The sequence below is a fragment of the Narcine bancroftii genome, chromosome 3, assembly GCF_036971445.1.
Source record: "Narcine bancroftii isolate sNarBan1 chromosome 3, sNarBan1.hap1, whole genome shotgun sequence".
NCBI lineage: Eukaryota > Metazoa > Chordata > Chondrichthyes > Torpediniformes > Narcinidae > Narcine > Narcine bancroftii.
The window spans coordinates 185,169,789-185,191,898 of record NC_091471.1 but is presented as its reverse complement, the minus strand read 5'-3'; the positions used below and the strand labels follow the sequence as shown (position 1 = coordinate 185,191,898).

Genomic DNA, 22,110 nt, shown 5'->3' with positions numbered 1-22,110 from the left:
AGTATAAAAAGAATGTGGAGGGACCAAGACTGATAGAATACTGGAAAAATGAAAATGGGAGAGGTATAAAGCAAAGGGGCTTGGAGGGTCTCAGCAAGTCTGGTGGCATCCATGGAGAGAAATGGAAATGTTTCTGATTGGGATCCTTAATCGAGACTCAAGATTTTCACCACTTGACTTAATATTCATAAATGGCACCATTTGAATTTTGAATATTTATGTTAATACTATGCATTCTGTGCAGACAATAGTTGACTTCTCATTAATGAATGTAACAGCAGAACAAAGTACATTTGTTGCATAACATTCCATTTAGCTTGATGATAAACAGAAATGTTGAAATAATATTTATATTTATTGGCAGTCATGGCTTGGCAATCAGGATTTATGAGTTGTGTTAAAATGACAAAATGCAGGAACTATTCCATTTAATAGGATTAGATATGTTTTAGACATACAGCACAGTAACAGGCCATTTAGGCCCATGCTGCCCAATTAATCTACAACCCCTGTATGTTTTGAAAGGAAGGAGGAAATCAGAACCCCTGCAGGAAACCCATGCAGACATGGGAAGAATGTACAAACTCCTTTTAGACAGCACTAGATTTGAACCCCAATCCAGATCGATGGCACTGTCACAGCGTTGTGCTAACCGTTCCATTCACTAGTATGTGTAAATCTGCATTGATAATTGATGAGATTTAAAAAATTCTAGATGTAATGCATGGGAACAAAATACTAAAAATGGAAAACAATAGTTTACAAAATGGGTAGTATCAGTGAAATCAGCTATATTTTTGAGTGGAGTGCACATAAAAGTTGTTACCTTGTCTCAGCTGGTTATGTCGGCTTATTTCATTCTGTATTGATTGATGATGGGGGTGTTGCGTATGACTTTGCACTTGAGGCTGTGGTTGACATTGTGACTGAAGTTTAGGCTGGCCTTCGGAATAATTTACAAAGACAAATCCATCTTTCTCATCTAGACTAAGTTGATCGGCCCAACGTTTTGATTCATCACCATCTACAACCCAGGCTGCCCGCGTGCCCTTTGTTCTGTGTACTGTTGAGCCAGGTAAACATTGCTTCGGTTTTAGGCCCTGGATGCTGTGATCTTCCAATTCAGAATCGCTGCTGTCCTCATCCTGGGCATCTCCATCTAGATTACAAATACATATCAAACATTTAATATCACTGTTAGTGAGCAGAAATAAATAAGCATCCTCTTTAATTTGTCTGGTCGCATTTCTTTTGAATATTATTTCCAAGGGAATATTATTTCCAGGGTCCTGAACATGTTTTTCTTGTTGAATCCTTCCAATGGGATTTCCGCACCTGTGCCAGAACCCACAGCTATCTTACATGATTCTTCATCCTCAACCTGTCTGCTGTCTTTGAAAGAGTTGAATAGCCTATCTTTCTGAATTATCTTTCCTTTATTTGCAAGCAGGACAACACAATGTTTATCTGGCTCCTCTCTTACATGTCTCATGATAGTCACAAGGCAGCACAGTTAGCATAATGGTTAGTGCAATGCTGTTTCAGTGGCAATGACCTGGGTACAAATACACCACTGTCTCTAAGGAGTTTGTATGTTCTCTGTGTCTCTGTGGGTTTTCCCAGATGCTCCGGTTTTCATCCACCCTCCAAAGTTTTGGGGTTCTAGGTTGATTGATGCATTTGGGTAGCATGGGGTCGTGAGTCAGAGGGCCTGTAGCTATGCTGCAAGTCTAATTTAAAATTATATTTAATAGGTTTTTTGCCAACTTTGGTGTCCCCCAAAGACCTGTCCATGGAATGCTTTTCTACAGCACCATTCAAAACCACCTCATCAGTTTCCACAACTGCTCATATAAACCCTCTGAGACTCTATTGTTAAACAATTTATTTATGTTTATATGTGCATATGTATTGTTTATCTGTATGTGTGTTATATCTGGATGTGTGTTTGTAGATTTTGCATCGATGACAAGAGAACGCTGTTTCATTGCATTGTACTTCTACAATCTCATAGTCTGGAAGGGCCTGTTATATCCTGTATGTCTAAATTAAATAAATCAAGCAAAAGGATAATTTTGAAATTCAGATTCTTATTTTATAATAATTTGCTCTGTTGAGTTTTACTCTACCCAAATCCATGCTCTTTTACTGTCTCTCCAAATCTCATTGTTCCTCTTCTCCAATGAAAGTATTATCCCTGATATTGCATTAATTGATATATCCATCTGTTCTATTACCCTATGATATCTGCACTTTTCCAATTTAATCTCTTGAGCAACTCTGGACTTAATTTCCTTTTTGAGCTGCCAAGATTCTTTGCTCTGGATTTCTCTCCAAAAAAAAAATAATCTCACTATCCCTCCAGTTTCCTTTAATGTCACATCTTCAAACCCACATTTTTGAGCAAGCTTTTGCTGACCTGCATCAGTATTTCCTCAACTGGCTTGGCATCAAATTCCTGAAAAGCACTTTGGGACTTTTCTGTTAAATATTATATAAATAGAAATTGTTGTTGTATTTTTGTCATTTACAGAAGAATTTACGATGTGTAACATGAAATAATTAATTCATCCAACAATCACCTATCTGTGCATCTTCAGCGGGTTCCTGCATATTCTCTGTAAGTTTGCTGGTCTCCTCAGGAACTGGTGTTTCTGGAACCTGCAGAAACTCCATTCTCCAAAACTGAGAAAATGAGAATGTTTTGATTAACAAAATGCAACTGACAAAAAAAAATCAAAACATTACTAAAAAATTTATTATGATCACTTCAATATTCTTCATATTGAAGGTCAGAAGTACAAAAATATATAAATCTCAGGAAATAACAAGTTCTACATTTTTTGAACTTGAAAAGACATAGGCCATTTGTAATTATTAATTTCAATAAAAGTATAACTAGATGCAATACATTCACATTTACTCAAACTGCCACCTAATAATTTTAGAAAATTAGAATGCTGGATGGATGGTGTAAATTTCATGAATTGGATGATAATATTTTTCTCCAATGATTTAATTAAAATTCTTTTTCATCAGAATTAGTGGAAAAATTTGTTATCAAATGACTTGTAAATTCATGTAGTGCATATATAATGAGTGATACACTTCAGGATTCTATTAAGGTAACATCTATCACACACACATAATTGGAACAATGAGAATTATAATGTACATTTTCTTAAGATAGTGGTTAGTGCAATGCCATTACAGCACCAGTGACCGAGGTTTGAATCCAGCGCTGTCTGTAAGGAGTTTGTTTGTTTCACCGTATTGATTTTCTCTGGTTCCTCCTATCCTCCAAAATGTACAGAGGTTGTATGTTAATTGGGCAGCACAAGTTCATGGGCTGGATGGGACTATTACCATGCTGTACATCTAATTTTAAATTTAAATATATGAGCAATCTAAAAGTCAATTCAGAGGAACAGCAAGTACAAAGTCTGTATCAATAAGTATAAATGTGCCATTATACACAGGAATGACTTCTTAGTTTTGACTGAAAATGTGCTGTCAATGGTAATAAATCTCTTGAACAATCACAATTGGAGGATACCTGTAATTGAGAGTTGAGGTTTGTGATTTGTTGAAATCAAAGAAATTATAGATGAATTAAAAGATCAAGATGACTTAAACAACTAAAGTCGTGTGTAACTCGCTTAAAAATTCTGGAACTTTTTAAGCCGTAAGGATTGGTATCCAGATTGTCTCACTCTCTGGGTGTAAATATTTATAAAATTGAAGCCTAGGTTTCATCCATAGGTGAATTAAGTGCAAAATATTTATTTAAAAGACATTAGCTACATTTTATCTATAATTCTATGTGCGGCTTTGGCGGCAATGGAACTGCTGAGCAAGATGTGGTGTGACGGAATATTGATAAGTTTTTGGAAATGAATTGGGGCAGGTTTTAGTGCAGGTTACATACAAACACTTTAAAGATCTTATTTAAAATACTAGAGCTCTGATAATGCTAGACATGTCAGGGCCTCAGAGCCTTTGCAAAAGCTTTGGAGAGTGCCCAAGAGACTTCACTAATGAATTGTTGTTGACAAAAAGATGAAAGAGCTTGTCAGAGCCACATTCTGTCTGGAAGGGAACTTGCTATTTTAAGAGGGCCATGTGGTTTAGCAAGCAGAGAGAGTCAAACAGGCTTTCTCTCAAAGAGAGAGAGAGAGATCAGTTCTACAGTGTTGCAGACAGTAACAGCAGCTGGGACTGGAACAGGACAAGCTGGCAAGCTTGTGGAAAACCCCATTTGGAAGACGGGTTGTGAGTGCTTAGTTCAGCCTGGTCAAAGCCCTTGTGGTTCATGAAAGAAGAGAGAACTGGCTGCCCAATGTTTCACTTGGAATAAGAGAAACAAAAAGGCACTCTGTGGTGACCTGAAAGAAAGAGGAGAACCCTGGGGAGGGGGGGAAGTTTCTTCAGCAAGTGGCTAATGGAAGTAATTCAGTTGTGGGTGTCCTGGAACAACAAATCTCTCTCTGACAACCAACAACAACCTTCCTGAGTGTTAACTATTTACCTTTCAAGCACCAAAGCCTGGTGAACTTTTTAAATGTTAAATTTTGTGCACAGTATAAGAATTACCTGCAACCAGTGTACTTGGAGGAATGAAAAGTGAGATTGGACTGTGAACCAAAGAACTTTTCCGAACTTACACACACATTACATACACGTGCGCTTAGAATTAGAAGGGGGTAAAGTTAGGTTAAGTCAAAGACGGAAGTTAAAGTGTGATTCTGTTTTCATGTTTAAAGATAATTAAAAGCAACTTTTGTTTAAGTAACCAGTTGTCTTGGTGAATACCTATTGCTGCTGGGTTTTGGGGTCCTCTGGGTGGGTAACAGTGTTCTCAGATGTAATAATTTGGTCACGATGAGGAACTTTAAAAACAGGTATTGTATATATGGAAGTTGATGTAGTTAAGGCATGATCTAACAACTCTATTCAAAAGCTTATTCAGAAGATTAATGCAGTGCAAATAAAGGCATGAATTTATCACTAGTTTACCAGTTAGTGAATCAATAGCAAAGAAACATCAATGTTCATATCAAAAGGATTCAGTAAATGGATAGAAGATTTTTCTTGGGCATTATATTGGAATGCAGAATCGTTATGGAAAATGTTCATGAAGAGAATCTCTCAACTCTATACTTAAAGAGTAAAGAGAGAAGAAAAAATGGGATTGCTGAAGACAACATAGATGTGAAGAATTTGGAATATGTAAATACTCAACATTAAACCTGCAGGAACTCTATAAACTTACATTCACTGGAAATGGAACTTAGCCTTTGGACATGTGAGAGTTGAAAAAGTATTTTATATTATAAACACAACTTTGAATGGCAATATTGAAAAAAAAATGGTGATGCTGCCACTGGTGCAGACCCGAAAGAGCGGAGACACAGTGCTGCTCTACGGAGTTCTACTGCCCAGTCCTGATGTTGACAGCTCTGGACAGACTTTAAATGGTCTGTTAAAGGATCCGACTTTTTAAAAAATTCTGTAACCATGGAGGTCTGTGTCCCAGATGGCAGTACCTGTACTGGGCAGTGTACCATAAGGGATTGCAGGCGCTGGGGAACACTGACTGGGACCCAGAAACTGGGAGAATACTCCCCTTTGAGAAGGAGAAGCTTAGGAGACAATCCTACAGGATGGTGATCAAGGCTGTGGACCAGCAAGGGGCTCAGCAGCTGAAGGACCCACACAGGCTGCGGGCAGTTGGTGACTTGGGGGTTCAGGACCTACATGGGGGTTCAGGACCTACATGGGTGTGCAGGACCCACATGGGCTGTGGGCAGCTGGAGACTAGCTCATGGGAACCAGGTATCAAAACCAGGATTCAAAAGACTTCCTGATCATATTGGACATTTGGACCTGGAGCTCGGGCTGCCAATGGTTTGAATTGGAGTTTGTCTGCCTGCGGGAGCGCTGGAGGTGAATCCACGGACAATGTTTCTGAAGGGACTCACTTTTGCTTCTCTTTCTCATGTGGTTCGGGATGCCAGATAATGCTCATGGCAATCATTTGTATATCATGGATGCTACATTTTTATGTATTAATGTGTGACAATAAAAAGAACCTTGAACTCAAAATGGAAAATGATGGAATTTCTGGGTTCTGACAAATGAGCTTCAACTGTAACTACTAATTCTGTTATCATTTTCTATTTTATTTCTGCATTCTGGCATCAGCAGTTTTTTTTCCATCTGATGGGCATGGCTGCACATGATCTTGACTACACCACAAGGTGGCAAAAATGTCACAGCTTCCTTCAATTTACTAGCTTTGGCTTTCCTGGGTGGAATATGACAGGGAACAAAAAAAGATTTAAGGAAAGGGAAAAAATACAATGAAAGGTTTGAAAGTTGGCAGGGAGGTCTATAACATAAACACAAGAATGGTATAAAAACAAAATGTGCAGGCGTTGGAATCTTGAGCAAGAATTGCTGGAGGAAGTTAGGGTAGAACATTTCAGGTCAAGACTTAAAAAAAGGTGAAATACATACATTAAAGGGAAAAGAAGCTGGAGCTGTTCCCAGAGTTGATAGAGTACAAGACAGAAGGTGCAAGAGGTGGACAAACAGGTCGAGGGACAGACTGCAAGGAAGGGGGAGGGAAGGGAAAATTTAGAGAGGGGAAAAATGTACAGGAGCAGGTAGAGACGGAAACAGAAGATCTAGATAAAGTGGGGTTACCAAAAATTTACAAAATCAATGTTCATGCTGACAAATTAAAGGTTGACCAGGAGGAATATGATGTGTTGATCCTCAAGTTTATATTTGCATCCTGACCATGGATGAGGCCAAGGACAGTCATGTCACTGTAGGAAATGGTTAAGGGAGCTAAAATGGTTGGTTACAAGAAGCTCAAGTTTAGAACCACAAAATGAAGTAATTACCTAAACTAAATGCCTGCGGAGAACTGGGAGACAGGTAATTTTAAATGCCTGTGGACCCAACTAATAATGATAGAGATGTAAAGAAACCCATGCTACTTTAAATTGAAGAGATTAAAAAAAGCACACTTGTTCTGAAACATCAGAATACCTACCCTGACCACACCATCCGAATGTCCTGTGACTATAACGTTCTGGGTATCCCACTCATTCATCTCAGATACACAGCAACATAAAATCTGCTGGCTGCGTCCTGTAAATGTATTTACATTCACCACTGGATTCCCATTGATGTTCCATACTTGTATATAAGTGCCAGCACACGAAACAATGTCACCCTATTTAAAATTAAATATATTCAAGAAGACTTTACTGGATGTGAAAATACATCTTGCAATTATTTTACTTTAATAGTAGCTTATCAAATGCCTTAAAGCAGCGTTTCTCAACCAGTGCTCCACAAACAAACAGGTAGTCCATGGGTTTGTTACGTATGGTTCACAGTAATGTAGCAAAATCAGATATTAATGCTATAATTACACACCATATGTAAAACAAGTCTGTAAATTTGTCTATAGCAGAAACAATATTTCTGAAAAAATTTTCCCATCAAAATAAAACAAAAATCTTGTCAGCTATCTGGGGAAGGACTCAAGCTTGCTAACCTCTCACGCCCTCCCTACAGGTGGTTCATGAGTTTGTTATTGGTGGTCTGGATTGAGTAAAGGAAAATGTAAGATGGTCTGTGGATGAAATAAAGGTTGAGAAACACTGCCTTAAATTAACATAAATGAGTTACTTTTATGAATTCACCATACCCAGTACAATTAGGAATAAACACTAAGTTCTGGTCTTCCCACCAATGCCATCTTCAGAGAATTAATTGTTAAAATTTCAGATAAAAGCAGATGAATCTCAAAGAAAACACCAAAAGATCCTTTAAAAATATAAGCGGATCTCAGATATAGCACCAAAATATTCTGAAGATGAATGACAGCTCGCCAGGGATTTTAAACAAATGAATTTTTATCGATTTATTTTACTTTCTCCATGCCAAAATTTATGATATCTGTTTTGTAAATGAATGGGAAAATAATACAAAGAGCAATTTTACAAGAAGTTGTTACCTATTTACCATTGCTTATTGTACTTTAAAAAAGATTGGGATAACATTCCAATACTTACTGTTAATTCATTAATGCACAAAGCAGATACTGGTGCCCTGTGGCCTCGCAGCTGGGTGACAAATGATAGCTTATTCAAATCCCAAATAATACATGTTCGATCTCGTGATCCACTAACAATTATGTGATAGGCTGATGAAGCTGTTAAACAAGTGACTGCATCAGTGTGCCCATGGAGTGCCTAATGAAAAAAATAAATGTTATTTGTTTTATATAGTAAGAACACAGCTATTTATCTAAATTAACCATGGCTCACAACATGGAAATACTAGTTTACATAAATATGTTGGGAGAAACTAAGCAAGTCATACTGCATTCATTATGTAGCGAACATTTCGGGCCTGAGCCTCTATCAAGGGATGAGCAAAGGGTAGGCCCCTGTTTAAAATGGTGGGGAGAGGGGCAGGGGAGGAGCACAGGGTCATAAGCAAGAAGTCATAGTTCCTGGTAATATGGGTGGGCGGGCAGAAGAGAATAAAGCTAAGCAGGGATAGGAGAAGGAATATTCTACAGATGCTGCACGAACATATCAAAAACAGATGTTCTGGAAATATTCAACATCTTTGAAGATAAAAATAAGATTTTATTTGCAACCATTATCCTTTCATTATAACTTAAATCAGTTTTGCTGAAAGGTCATTTGCTTGTTATGTTCAGGCTTTTTTTTCTGCAGATTGTGAATGACCAGCTGAATATTTTCACCATAGTGATTTTACAAAAGGTTCACAAATTATTTGGATTATTAAATAGTTATTCCAACTGGGTTTTGTTCCGTGAAACTAATTTATGTTCACACATTTTTAAACAAAATGATGCACAAGCTATGTACATACTTGGAGAGAAGAGACCAAACTAAATGGCGAGAATAAAAATTGACTTGGGAAAATTATTGGAACATTGTGCCATCACGACACTGCTATGATCACTCTGAGGAGCTGATAATCACATTTATAAGCTGGCCCATGATTCAGTGATATGTGCGGAACACTTTCTCTTCAAGAGGGAATAAAGATTAAAAGCATCTACCATCCCAAATCATTTCTTCAGAAATACTGGTAACTGGTGAAACCAATGGGTAGTTTAATGACTGATGTTTACAAATTATTATAAAATCGTTAATTAGTTCAGGTTGCTTGAAATACTGCCAATTTCCTACCGCCAAACCTATTTGGTTCTTCAGAAAACCAGATGGCAAATATTAGAGAAATAATCTGTTCATAATTTATTTAAAATCATATTTGGAAGCCCATTATTCCCCTATTATCATTTTATTTTCAATTTTTTAATCACATTTTATCATAAATTTTAATATCAACATGTATAATATAAACTACATGGTTTTATTTGAAAAATCCAACATTGCAATAAATTTCCAGTTACTATTTCCTCCATAAATTTATGTGCTCATAGAAATATTAAAAATGATAATGTAAACCTGTTGTATTGTGAATATATGAAGGATGAACTAAGGAAGTGATTCCCAAAGTTGGTGCTGCAAACCTTCAGTCTTGTTTTTATTCACTTTGCAGCAAAGTTTAATGAAGAAGCCAGTTCAGTAATTTTCTGGCCAAACTCTGATTGGCAGTAGTGAGCAAAATAAACGGCCACAAAGCGTTCTCGTGAGAGCTGATCTCGGATGCACCATGTTATATTGGCATCATTAACCCCCCTTCTCAGCGCTACCACTAACCCCCAGAACCTCCCAACTATATTGGATGGGGAAAAGAATTGCTCAGGATGTGGCCTGGAGGACAAGGGGGCAGAGGCACAAAAAAGATTGGGAACCATTACATTATAGTGTCATCACAGCCTGGAATAAATAAATAGATGTTACAACATTACAAATGTCTATAAGCAATTTCCATTATAAATTTACCAGGAATTTCTGATGGAAATACAAAAAAAATCCAAATACATGCCTGAAACAGACACTGAATAATATTTTCATACCTTGATCCATTCTCTATCACCATTTGAGATTTTAATTGTAACTCATTGCAAAAGCTACTTCTGTTAGTATTTCACACATCAAATGTTGCCACAAATTTCTTGCATTCAAATTTAGAATTCAAAGTATTCTTGTACAATTATTAAACTGTAGTGTGTGGCTGTGGCTATAGTTCTGGGTTAGAACTCTAGAGAAGACACACAAACTCGAGAGTACAGTACTGATTTATTGGGTCATTCGCTCTGCAATTTATAGGCTGGCTGAGCCTTGTTGCTACATCATCAGCGGGCATGACCTATGCTCTGCCAATTGCTGATTGGTGGCTTTACGATCTGCTGATTGCTGATTGGTCCATTTCCTCTGTTGCCATTGTGACCTATGAAGGAAGGCTGTCTAGGCCTGTGCCGCCTACTCAATCATCATGTTCGGACATTGCTACTTGTGTTGGGCTGCAGAGTAGGCCGCTACACGTCATCCCACCCCATAACCGGTGATCTGTGTGTGAGCTCGATCCTTGGGAGGCCTGCCTCTTTGTCGTTGGGCTGTATGGATGACTGGTTAGCTAGGGTTCAAATGCGCTGGTTTGAGACGATCAATCGTTTGTTGCCTGGACAACCATGGGTCCGATACTTTGCTGAAAGCGAAAGTGAGTGGCTTGTGGTCCATAAACATCAGGAACTGTCAGCCCTCCAGGAAGTACCTGAAGTGTCAGACCGCCAGGTATAACGTCAGGAGCTCTCCATCAATGGAAGTGAAGAAACCTAGAGGCTGCCATTGTCTGTGACCAACTGCTCAAGTACTTCCCCGACTGTACTGTTGGCAGTTGGGGCATCTATCCTTGGATGCACCAGGAGGGTGGCATTGGCCAGGGCATCTTTGGTTTTATAGAAAGTCTCTGATGCTTCCTGAGTCCATTCGATTTCTCTCTTTTGACCTGCCATAAGGGAGAGTAAAAGCCGCATGATGTGGGCAGCTGGCGGTATGAAGCGGTGATAAAAGTTAACCATATTAGTGAACTCTTGAAGGCCTTTTACTGAAGTTGACTTTGCAAAAGACCTGGTGACCTCCACCTTTTTGGGCAAAGGCCTGGCCCCAATTTTATTTATTCTGTGCTCAAGGAAATTCTCTCACCCAAATTGGCACTTGGCTGGGTGGTCAAACCAAATGTGCTGGGTGCACAATTGCCTTATGTGGGCCGCATGTTTAGCCTGGCTGCGGCTGGCTATCAGTACATCATCCAAGTATATGAATGTAAATGAGGTCCCGGCCCACTGCGTCCATCAGTCTTTGGAAGATTCGAGCAGCGTTTTTCAGTCCGAAAGGCATCCTGATAAACTCAAACAGTCCTAAAAGGGGAGGTCCACCTTTGAGAAGATCTGTGTCTCTTCCAGGTTGGCAGTGAAGACCTGGATGTGGAGCAATGGATATCTGTCTGGTGTGGTGTCCTTGTTGAGACAGCGGTAATTCCCACAAGGTCTCTAATCCCCCCGGTGCCTGGGTACCATGTGGAGAGGGGAGGCCCAGGGGATGTCAGAGCACTGCATGATGCTCTTCCATTTTTTAAAACTTCTCCTTTGTGAGGTTGAGTTTTTGGGGAGGTGGCACGCCTTGGCGTGAAAAGGCGGGCCCTCCATGAGGATATGGTGCTGCACCCCATGCTTAGGTTCTGCCAAGGTAAAGTGAGGCATTGTGATGGAAGGGAATTCCGAGTGAACTTGTTGTTGGTGTCAGTTACTGAGTGTAGGTGGAGGGGCGGTAAGTTTAGTTCCCCCCAAAAGAGAGTGTGAAAAGTTTTGGCATGCAGCATTTATGCCCCTGACATCCACCAATAGGGAGTGCACCCTGAGGAAATCCACCCCCAGGAGTGGGTGTTGTATGGTCACCAGTGTGAATTTCCAGGTGAACCGAATGTTCCCGAAGCAGAAGGGTATGATGCGGGTGTCGAAAGCCTGAATGTCTAAATTGTTGGCCGCCCTCAAGCCCTGGTCCTCTGTTGCGGGTATTGGACTTGGAAGGGGGAAGGACACTGACCCCGGCCCTGGGCCGACCAGGAATCATTGGCTCGACATGGAGTCCCAAACGTGCAGGAGGCTGTCTTGTAGGCCAGCCGCTTCAGCCATCCATGGCAGTCGGCTCTGGCATTTCCCTGGAACACTCGGGGAGTGGCATCGATGGGCCTTGGAACCCTACTTGATGATAGAAACAGTATTGCTCACCAGCGGGATCTGCTGGCTGGTTGGGTTGGCTGTCTTGTCGCTCATTATAGCCAGGGTGTGGTCAATTGCTCCAACGCTCCACACGAGTCCATTTTTGCTGTCCAGAGTGGGTCCACTTGGGCAGTTATCTATCTATCTGAGGTTGCTGAAGTCCTCCTCCGTGACCAGCAGCCAGGTATCCTCTGGCAATTGCTCCTGAAAAATCTGCTCAAAGAGCAGGCAAGGAGTGTGCCCATTGGTTAAAGCGAGCATGTCACTCATGGGGGGGGGGGGGGGAGGAAGGAAGGGGCCTTGCCCCCTAAGCTGTCCATGTGCAATAATCAGGTCATGCATTCGCACTTTGAGGGCTGTTTAATAGCTCTGTGAGGGTCCACTTACTTCCCTTGCTCTGGAGGAAATCAACGATCCTGGCTGCCGTCTCTTGCTTGAGGGAGCTCATGATGTAGTAGTAACGCGTGGTGTCAGTGGTGATGTGTCAAATGGCGAAATGTCCTTCGGCCTGTTGGAACCATACCTAGAGATGCAATGTCCAGAAGGTTGGAAGCTTCAACAAAGTCACGTTGATTAAAGGTTGCTCTTTCATCTTCTGGTCCAAAGTGCCATTTGGACCTGTTGGGGTCACCGAAGTGGCTGGGGTTATAGCTCTGGGTTAGAGTTCATACTCAAGAGAACAAACAATACTGATTTATTGGGTCATTCACTCTGCCTTTTATAGGCCGGCTGAGCCTTGTTGCTACGTCTGCTCTACCAATTGCTGATTGGTGGCTTTATGATCCACTGATTGCTGATCAGTCCGCTTCCTCCGTTACCATTGTGGCCCATGGAAGAAGGCTGTCTAGGCCCGTACTAACTGATCGATTACTGTATTCGGTCATTGCTACTTGTGTCAGACCGCGGGTCGCTACAAAATAATAACATTCCACAACTCCAACTGTGGCAGGTCTGTGGTACCTCAGTCCTCTGAATAGCATTCAATGTTCTTGGCCTATGCCACAATGAATCTACAATGTGAGCACCTCTACTTCCTCAGGAGTTTGTGGAGGTTTGGTACGTCACCAGAAACCCTAGCAAATTTCTAAAGCAGTGTGGTAGAAAGTGTGCTGACCAGCTGCATCACGGTCTGTTATGGAAACACCAATACCCCTGCGTGTAAAGCCCTCCAAAAGGTAGTGGACACAGCCCAGGATGTCACAAGCAAAACCCTCCCCAATATTGAGCACATGTATAGGGAGCACTGCCATCAGAGAGCAGCAGCAATCATCAAAGACCCTCACCATTGCTCTGTTCTCACTGCTGTCATTAGGAAAGAGGAATAGGTGCCACAAAACTCGCACCACCAGGTTCAGGAACACCATCAGACTTCTCAATGATGAACTCAATCAGATACTCATTTAAAGACTCTTGATTGTTCACTTTATTGATTTTCTTTTTGTTCTCTCTGTATAGCAGTTTGTTTACAGTTTTGTTTACATTTTATGCTATGCAAATCTTATTCTTTGTATTACCAATTAGTGGTCTGCAGGAAAAGGAATCTCAGGGTTGTATGTGGTCATAATCTGAAATCTAAATCTGTTTCTTTGCTACAAATTGAACAAGGTCATGCTGAAGTTATAAAATAATGATAATTCAGGGACTGAATTAAATCGGCAAGCCTTGATGATATGATAATCTGCCTTCTATCAATTCTTCTTCCTAGCTCTAAATAGCTTTGGCTCCTATGTGCAACCCCAGGTAGATTGGTTGGAAGCATGCTTAAAATGATCCACAAAAATATAACTGAACTAAAATAATTAAAATCACAAAAATATGTAAATTACATATAATTTAAAACTAAACAGTTAAAAGGGAGAGGTATCTCATAATTAGTTAACGATAAGAACTTGACATGCTTTTAAAAATAAGTGGTGTTTAACAGATGCTCTTTGGAACCCTGTGTACATTTAAAGTTTGTACTGGAGCAGTACCAAACAAAAATTCTCCACCCCCTGTATCATTATAATATCTTTAAGGCCCATTGTGAGACAGTTCAATTTTCCTCTCATTTCCAAAAAAGTGTGGCTGTTGATAAATAGATGGAAAGATGATGAAGAGACAGTGAATGCAAACCAAAACTTCTGACAATTTATTGGAGTGGTCCACTCATTCTTCAATATTCCACAAACATAGAATCTCTCCAAATGAAGGCAGTATTTGTGTCTCTGAAGATCATGTAAAAGATTGTGGGTCAAGTCCCTTTCCAGAGATTGACATTCCTGTGTACAAAACGCTAGATGGTTGGATAAAGATGCTGTCTTTCAGATGTTAAATTAAGGCTCCATATAAAATGAAATTCTGTTCTTTCTTTTATTGACCTATAGTTATTTTTACTTTTCATAAACTCCAACGTACCTGTTTAAGAGTGAGAGTCTTGGCTTTTTCCTTGGAGGTACCCATTTCCCAAACACAGATCGCAGTACTCGTTCCTCCAGTGGCAACTAATTTGGGGTTAGGACAAATTGCACAGAAAATCTGTCCCCATTCACTTAAGCATTCATATACTATGAAGGCCTGAGAAAAAGAAATAAATGATACAATTGGAGGTGAAAACCTCTCCATTATTTAAAACTTGAGAATAAATCTAAAGTCAGTTATTCAAATTGAATGCTTTTGCATCCTAAAAGGCCATTAGAATGCCAAAGCTATTATTGTTTAATATGGTAGCAGCGGCACAATGAAGCAGCCACCTTTAAATCAGAAGAACACAGGTGCTATTCTAACTATTGAGCACATTGGGCACTGTGGAGAGTGGACACTTAGACCAAGCCACAGTCATACAGCTAGTCCAGCTGCTGCCTCAAAGCTCCTATGAGCAGGGTTCAATCTTGACCCTTGGTGCTGAGAGGTGTTCATTGGCCATATATGTGCATAGATTTCCTCCAGTTTGCTTCCCAATCCTGAAGTTGTGGTTCAGTTTGTAATCTGCCCAATGTAAACTGCCTTGAGTGTCAGAATTGGGCCAGAGATGACTGATATCTGAAGAGGTTAAAAAGGGATTTGAAGTGACATTGTGCACATGGATGTTTGATCGTTGGCATAGACTCCACAACAAACTTAAGAACAATCAAAAATATGGCATTTTTCAAAGGAAAACAAGGGAGTTCTCCCAGTGGCCTGAACTCCATTTGTTATTCAATTAACACCACTGGAAGAAATCATTTCTATAATTGTTATTTCTGCAATCTTGCAATACTAAATTAGTTGTGTGTTTGCTACCTTTCCACATTGTCTACACTTTTAAAATATTGTATTAGCTAAAAAAAAATTGCTTTGGAACATCAAGGTCATGAAAGGCTCCCCGTAAATGCTGATGAAACATGAATTCATTTCTCGTTCCCAAATTGGTGTCTAATGGACTATTTCCAACATTTTCTGTTTAACATAGAATCTATATTCATTCTGTAAAAGAAGACGCTTTTGTAAGTCTGTTCATACTCTTCTAATCGAAAATTAATTTTTCGAGCAGACAAAAATTTGCTGGAGGAATTCAGCAGGTCAATCATTTCTACCCACGGATACTTTCTGACCTGCTGCGTTCCTCCACCAAAATTCCAACATTTGCAGCTTTTGTGTTTTTCAAGAATATTTCTTATTTTCCATGAGATTTAAAAAAAACATTAAAGTAAAGCAGTTCACTGTTGATTATGTGACATAAATCAAAAACCATAATCAGTAACTAATATGGAACTATAGTCATTACTGAATGCACATTACATTCCTGATATAAATTTTTCACTCCAAAATCCAAATTACAGAAAAACATTATGTGCATCAAATATATTAAAAAGCAACTGATGTGAAATGCTTTTCCACTTGTGTGCCTTTGGAGGTTCGATTGCTGGAATGAAAGAAGACTTATGCTGCCCTTGCCTCATGCACTCAAGATGTTTTGGGCATCGGCTTTGGAAAAGACTGAATGGTGGATCTTAGAGCAAGAGGGATTGGTTCCATCAAAGATAGAAATAACAGAAAATTATTTGCTGAATGTCACTCAATGGTCATGAGATGCTATTGCAGTTCGAATGGGGGAAGGGCAGGGGAGGGAAGGGAATGAGGAAAAAATTCTAGAGCAGCCATTCTCAACAGGGACTATACAGCTCCACTGGGAACCACAGCACATTTAAAGGAGGCCTCAGATTGAAATTTAAAAAATAATTTTTTTATCAAATAGATTTGTTCGGACAGAATTGCACACAGGTTGGGGAGAAGAAATAAAAAAGGAGTGATTCTGGGCTCGGCACTATAGCGGACCAATCAAATCACAATTCAATAGTAGGCGCAAATAAAAGTGAAGCAGGCACAAGGGAGTGGCCTGTGTGGGAGTGGGAGTTAGAGGTTTTGGCTCGAGAAGCTTCAGTGAGCAGAAGATGAGGAAGTGCTACAGGTCCAGGTAAGGTCAGGTAAGATCTTTCCATAATAACACAGAATAGGTAGTAGAGATGGCAGCTAGAACAGTGCAATGCTCCAGTTGCCGCATGTGGGAAATCTGGGAGAGCACGTGCCTCTGATGACTACACCTGGAAGAGGTGCATCCAGCTGCAGCTCTTTACAGACTATTTTATAAAACTGGAGTTGGAAGAACACAGGATCATTTGGGAGGGATTTGGGATGACAGACAGAAGCTGTTAGGAAACAGTTACACCCAAGATGCAAGAACTAGGTTTGACAGTGTATATAGGTATGTTTTTGGGAGATAAACTGGGACAGGTATTTTAATGTAGGTCACATACAAACACTTTAAAACAGATTTTATTTAAAATACTGTATCTCTGCTCATGCTAGACATGTCAGTCCCAGAGCCTTTGCAAAAGCTTTGGAGAGTACCCAAGATACTTCACTAATGGATTGTTTTTTACAAAAAGACCACAGATGAAAGAACTTGTTGGAACCACAGATTGTCTGGAGTGGAACTTGCTGTTCTCGGAGGATCATGTGGTTTTGCAAGCAGAGAGAAAATAAAAGGTTCATCTCTGAGAGAGAGAGAGAGAGAGAGAGAGAGAGAGGGAGAGAGAGAGATCAGTTCTACAGTTTTACAGTCAGCAGCAGCAGCTGGGACTGGAACAGGACAAGCTGGCAAGCTTGTGGAAAACCTCATTTGGAAGACAGGTTGAGAGTGCATAGTTCAACCTGGTAAAAGCCCTTGTGGTTCATGCAAGAGGAGAGGACTGGGTGTCTAATGCTTCACTTGAAATAAGAGAAACAAAAAGGAACTCTGTGGTGACCTGAAAGAAAGGGGTTATCATCTGGAGAACCCTGAGGAGGCAGGTTTCTCTGACAACCGACAAGCACCTTCTTGAACGGTAACCATTTACTTTTCAAGCACCAAAGCCTGGTGAACTTCATAAATGTTAAATTCTGTGCACAGTATAAGTTACCTGCATTCCTTGGAGGAATGAGAAGTGAGATTGGATTGTGAACCAAAGAACTTCTCTGAACTTACACATACATATTACATGCATGTGCACTTAGAATTAGAGGGGGGTTGTTAGGTTAGTAAGGTCAATAGTGATAAGTTAGAGTGTGATTCTGTTTTCATGTTTAAAGATAATTAAAAGCAACTTTTGTTTAAGTAACCATTTGTCTTGGTGAATATCTATTGCTGCTGGGTTTTGGGGTCCTCTGGGCTCATAATATAGGTAACTGTTAGGAAAAGGGAAGGGGAATACAGGGCACACATATGGCTGTTCTCTCAACAATATTTCTAGTGTTTTGGATACTGTTGGGTGGGAAGGATCTACCAGGGACAAGTCGTAGTGGTCAGGTCTTTGGCCAGAGTTTGTATTTTCAGCTCAAAAGGAAAGGGGGGAAAAGAGGAAAGCTATAGAGGTTTGGAATTTGATAGTTAGGGGAATAGATGGGTGGTTCTGTGAACAAGATTGAGTCTTCCAGGTGCCAAGGTCAGGGTCATCTCTGAGAGAGTCTACAGCATTCTCAAGCAAGAGGGTAAGCAGTCAGATGTCATGGTTCACATTGGTATCAATAACATAGAAAGGAAAGGGGATGAGGTCCTAAATATAAGGACTTAGGAAGGAAACTAAAAAGCAGGACCTAAAGGGTAGTAATCTCTGGATTGCCACCAGTGAGGGTAGGAATAGGAAGTTATGGCAGATAAATGCATGGCTGAAGGTGCAGGGGTTCAGATCGCATCATTGGGATCTCTTCTGAGGAAGGTATGACTTGTACAAAAAGGAACAGGAGGGGGACTAATTTCTTGGTGGGCAGGTTTGCTAGAACTAGTGGGTAGGGTTTAAACTAATTTGGCAGGGGGATGGGAACCAGAATGAGAGAGCAGTGAATAGAGCAGAGATGTATAAGTAGATGCACTGGGTACCAAGATTGTGAGGAAAGACTGGCAGTCAATAGGGCAAAAGTGCAAGTATAAGAAATAAGATTGTTGATTTAATTTAATTTTTAAAATTTAATTTAGACATAAAACATGGTAACAGACCAGTTCAGTCCATGAGTCCATGCTGCCCAATTTACACCCCATTAACCTACACCCCGGTATGTTTTGAAAGGTGGGAGGAAACTGGAACCCTCGGAGAAAACCCGTGCACACATGGGAAGAATTCCTTACAGACAGTATGGGATTCGAACCCAAATCCAGTTCTGATCGCTGGCACTGTAAAGGCTTTGTGCTAACCACTATGCCAACTGTGCCACCATAATCTTGTAGCACAGCTGGAAATTGGCCATCACTGAGTGGATGAACAAAGAACATGGCTGCATAGTACATTGGAAGCACAGGAAGGTTGGCAGAGGATGTGGGGTGGTTCTGCTGGTTAAAAATGGAATTAAATCTTTGAAGAGAAGAGTCACTGGATCAGAAGATATAGATTCCCTGGCAGTAGAATTAAGAAATTGTAAGGGTAAAAAGACACTGATGGGAGCTGTATATAAGCCTCCAAACAGTAGCTAGGATGTGGTGTGCAAACTACAGTTAAAGAAGACAATGTTACAAAGGTCATGGGGATTTCAATATGCATATTAATTAAAAAAAAACAGGTTGGTGCTGGATCCCAAGAGAAGGAGTTTACAGAATGCCCTCAGGATAGCTCCCTAGAGTAGCTTGTGGCTGAGCCGACCTGAGAAATGGCAATTCTGGATTGGGTATCCAGCCTGAAGAAAACTGAGGTCCTCCATCAGCCAGCTCCCCACCATGACTACCAGCCCCCCCACATCTCCATCGGGCACACAAAACTCAAAACGGTCAACCAGTTTACCTATCTCGGCTGCACCATTTCATCAGATGCAAGGATCGACAATGAGATAGACAACAGACTCGCCAAGGCAAATAGTGCCTTTGGAAGACTACACAAAAGAGTCTGGAAAAACAACCAACTGAAAAACCTCACAAAGATAAGCGTATACAGAACCGTTGTCATACCCACACTCCTGTTCGGCTCCGAATCATGGGTGTTCTACCGGCATCACCTACGGCTCCTAGAACGCTTCCACCAGCGTTGTCTCCGCTCCATCCTCAACATCCATTGGAGCGCTTTCATCCCTAACGTCGAAGTACTCGAGATGGCAGAGGTCGACAGCATCGAGTCCACGCTGCTGAAGATCCAGCTGCGCTGGATGGGTCACGTCTCCAGAATGGAGGACCATCGCCTTCCCAAGATCGTGTTATAGGGCGAGCTCTCCACTGGCCACCGTGACAGAGGTGCACCAAAGAAAAGGTACAAGGACTGCCTAAAGAAATCTCTTGGTGCCTGCCACATTGACCACCGCCAGTGGGCTGATATCGCCTCAAACCGTGCATCTTGGCGCCTCACAGTTTGGCGGGCAGCAACCTCCTTTGAAGAAGACCGCAGAGCCCACCTCACTGACAAAAGGCAAAGGAGGAAAAACCCAACACCCAACCCCAACCAACCAATTTTCCCCTGCAGCCGCTGCAACCGTGTCTGCCTGTCCCGCATCGGACTTGTCAGCAACAAACGAGCCTGCAGCTGACGTGGACTTTTACCCCCTCCATAAATCTTCGTCCGCGAAGCCAAGCCAAAGAATTGTGTAATGAAGCAGAGTTGATAAGGGAGCTGAAGGTAAGGAACCCATTATGAAGCAATGATCATAATATGTTAGAATTCACCCTGTCGTTTGAAATGGAGAAATTAAAATCAGATATGTCAGTACAACAGTGGAATAAAGGGGACTAGAGAGGTTTGAGAGAGGAACTGGCCAACATTGATTGGAAAAGCACACTAGCATGGAGGATGGCAAAGCAGAAATGACTCTAATAAAACTCAGAGAAGTGAAGAGAGCAACAGTGCAGGTACTTAAGATCCTGGTGGGGACATTAAGTATCTGCACTGCAATTACTGTTCTCTCTTCGCTCAGGCCTCCCGGCAATGGCTGCAGTTTCTGCAAGAACAAGGAAGGTTAGGACATGTATATTCAAAAAAAAAAATTGAAAAATGACAACTGTGGCTGACAAAAGAAATCAAAGCCAAAGTAAAAGCAAAAGAAAGGATAAAGAAGGAAGCAAAAATTAGTGGGAAGTTAGAGGACTGGGAAGCTTTTAAAAGTATACAGAAAGCAATTAAGGAAGTCATTAGGAAGTACCAGTTGAACTTCAAAAGGAGGCTAGCAAATAATATCAAAAAGAGTACTAAAAGCTTTTTAAAATTGAGTAAAAAAGAAGCAATATAAAATGGATAGAAAATGATGCAGGAGAAATTGTAATGGGAGACAAGGAGATAGTAGAGGAGCTGAATGAGTATTTTGCATCAATCTTCACTGTGGAATACATTAGCAGTAGACATTAGACTCAAGGGTGTCAGGGAAGAGAGGTGAGTGAGTGGAGTCACAATCACCAGAGAAATGCTACTTGGAAAGCTGAAAGGTTGAAGGGTAGACAAGTCTCACTGACCAGATGGAATGCACCCTTGGCTTCTGAAAGAATAAGAATCAATGGATTTTGGCATGATTCTGGACGACTAGAAAATTGCAAATCTCATTCTGCTATTTAAAAAGGGAGGGACCTGTTAGCCTAACATTGGTGGTTGAGAATTTGTTGGAGTTGATTGTCAAGGATGATGTCACGGAGTACCCAGAGGTACATGACAAGGTAGGCTGAAGTTTCCTTAAAGGAAAAACCTGCCTGACAAACCTACTGAATTTTTTGAGGAAACCACAAGCAAGCCAATCAAAGGAGATGCCATGTATGTTGTATATTTGGACTTTCAAAAGTGTTTAGACAAGGTGCTGTACATGAGGCAGCTTAATGAGATGAAAGCCCGTGGAATTTCAGAAAAGATACTAGCAAGGGTAGATGATTGGCTGATTGGCAGGAAACAGAGTGTGAATAAAGTGATTCTATTTTGGTTGGTTACTGGTTAACAGTGGTGATCTGCATGAGTCAGTGTGGGGCCACTCCTTTTACATTGAAGGTTAATGATTTGGATTGCAGAATAAATGGCTTTGTGTCTAAATTTGCGGATGATACAGAGATGTATGTGGGCAGGTAGTGACGGAGAGGCTACTGAGAGATTTAGACAGATTAGGAAAATGGGCAAAGAAGTAGCAAAAGAAATACAATATTGGAGAGTTTACATTCATGCACTTTGGTAGAAAGAATAAAAGGGCAGAGTATTATTTAAAATTTGGAGATGCAAAGGGTGCATGAATCTCTAAAGGTTAACCTCCAGACTCATTGGTGGTGAAGGAGATGAATACAATGTTGTCATTTGGGTCTAGGGGAACAGGATAAGAGAAAGGATGTGACATTGAGGCTTTCAAAGACACTAGTGAGGCTTCACTTGGAGTATGGGGTGTAGTTTTAAGCTCCTTATTTAAAAAAGGATGTGCTGGCATTG

At 40.7% G+C, this 22,110-nt stretch overlaps 1 protein-coding gene across 6 annotated transcripts in view; it reads right to left on the bottom strand.

Annotated features, from left to right (window-relative positions):
* The window catches only part of wdfy3 (WD repeat and FYVE domain containing 3), a 444,121-nt gene that overhangs the window by 16,481 nt on the left and 405,530 nt on the right, over positions 1 to 22,110 (bottom strand). For all 6 annotated transcript variants that reach the window (XM_069926060.1, XM_069926059.1, XM_069926063.1 and 3 more), the window contains 5 exons: positions 14,645 to 14,803; positions 8,094 to 8,273; positions 7,064 to 7,246; positions 2,583 to 2,685; positions 827 to 1,159 (listed from right to left, as the gene is read on the bottom strand). In XM_069926060.1, coding sequence (XP_069782161.1) covers positions 827 to 1,159; positions 2,583 to 2,685; positions 7,064 to 7,246; positions 8,094 to 8,273; positions 14,645 to 14,803 — 958 coding nt within the window. The remainder of the gene's footprint in view (positions 1 to 826; positions 1,160 to 2,582; positions 2,686 to 7,063; positions 7,247 to 8,093; positions 8,274 to 14,644; positions 14,804 to 22,110) is intronic.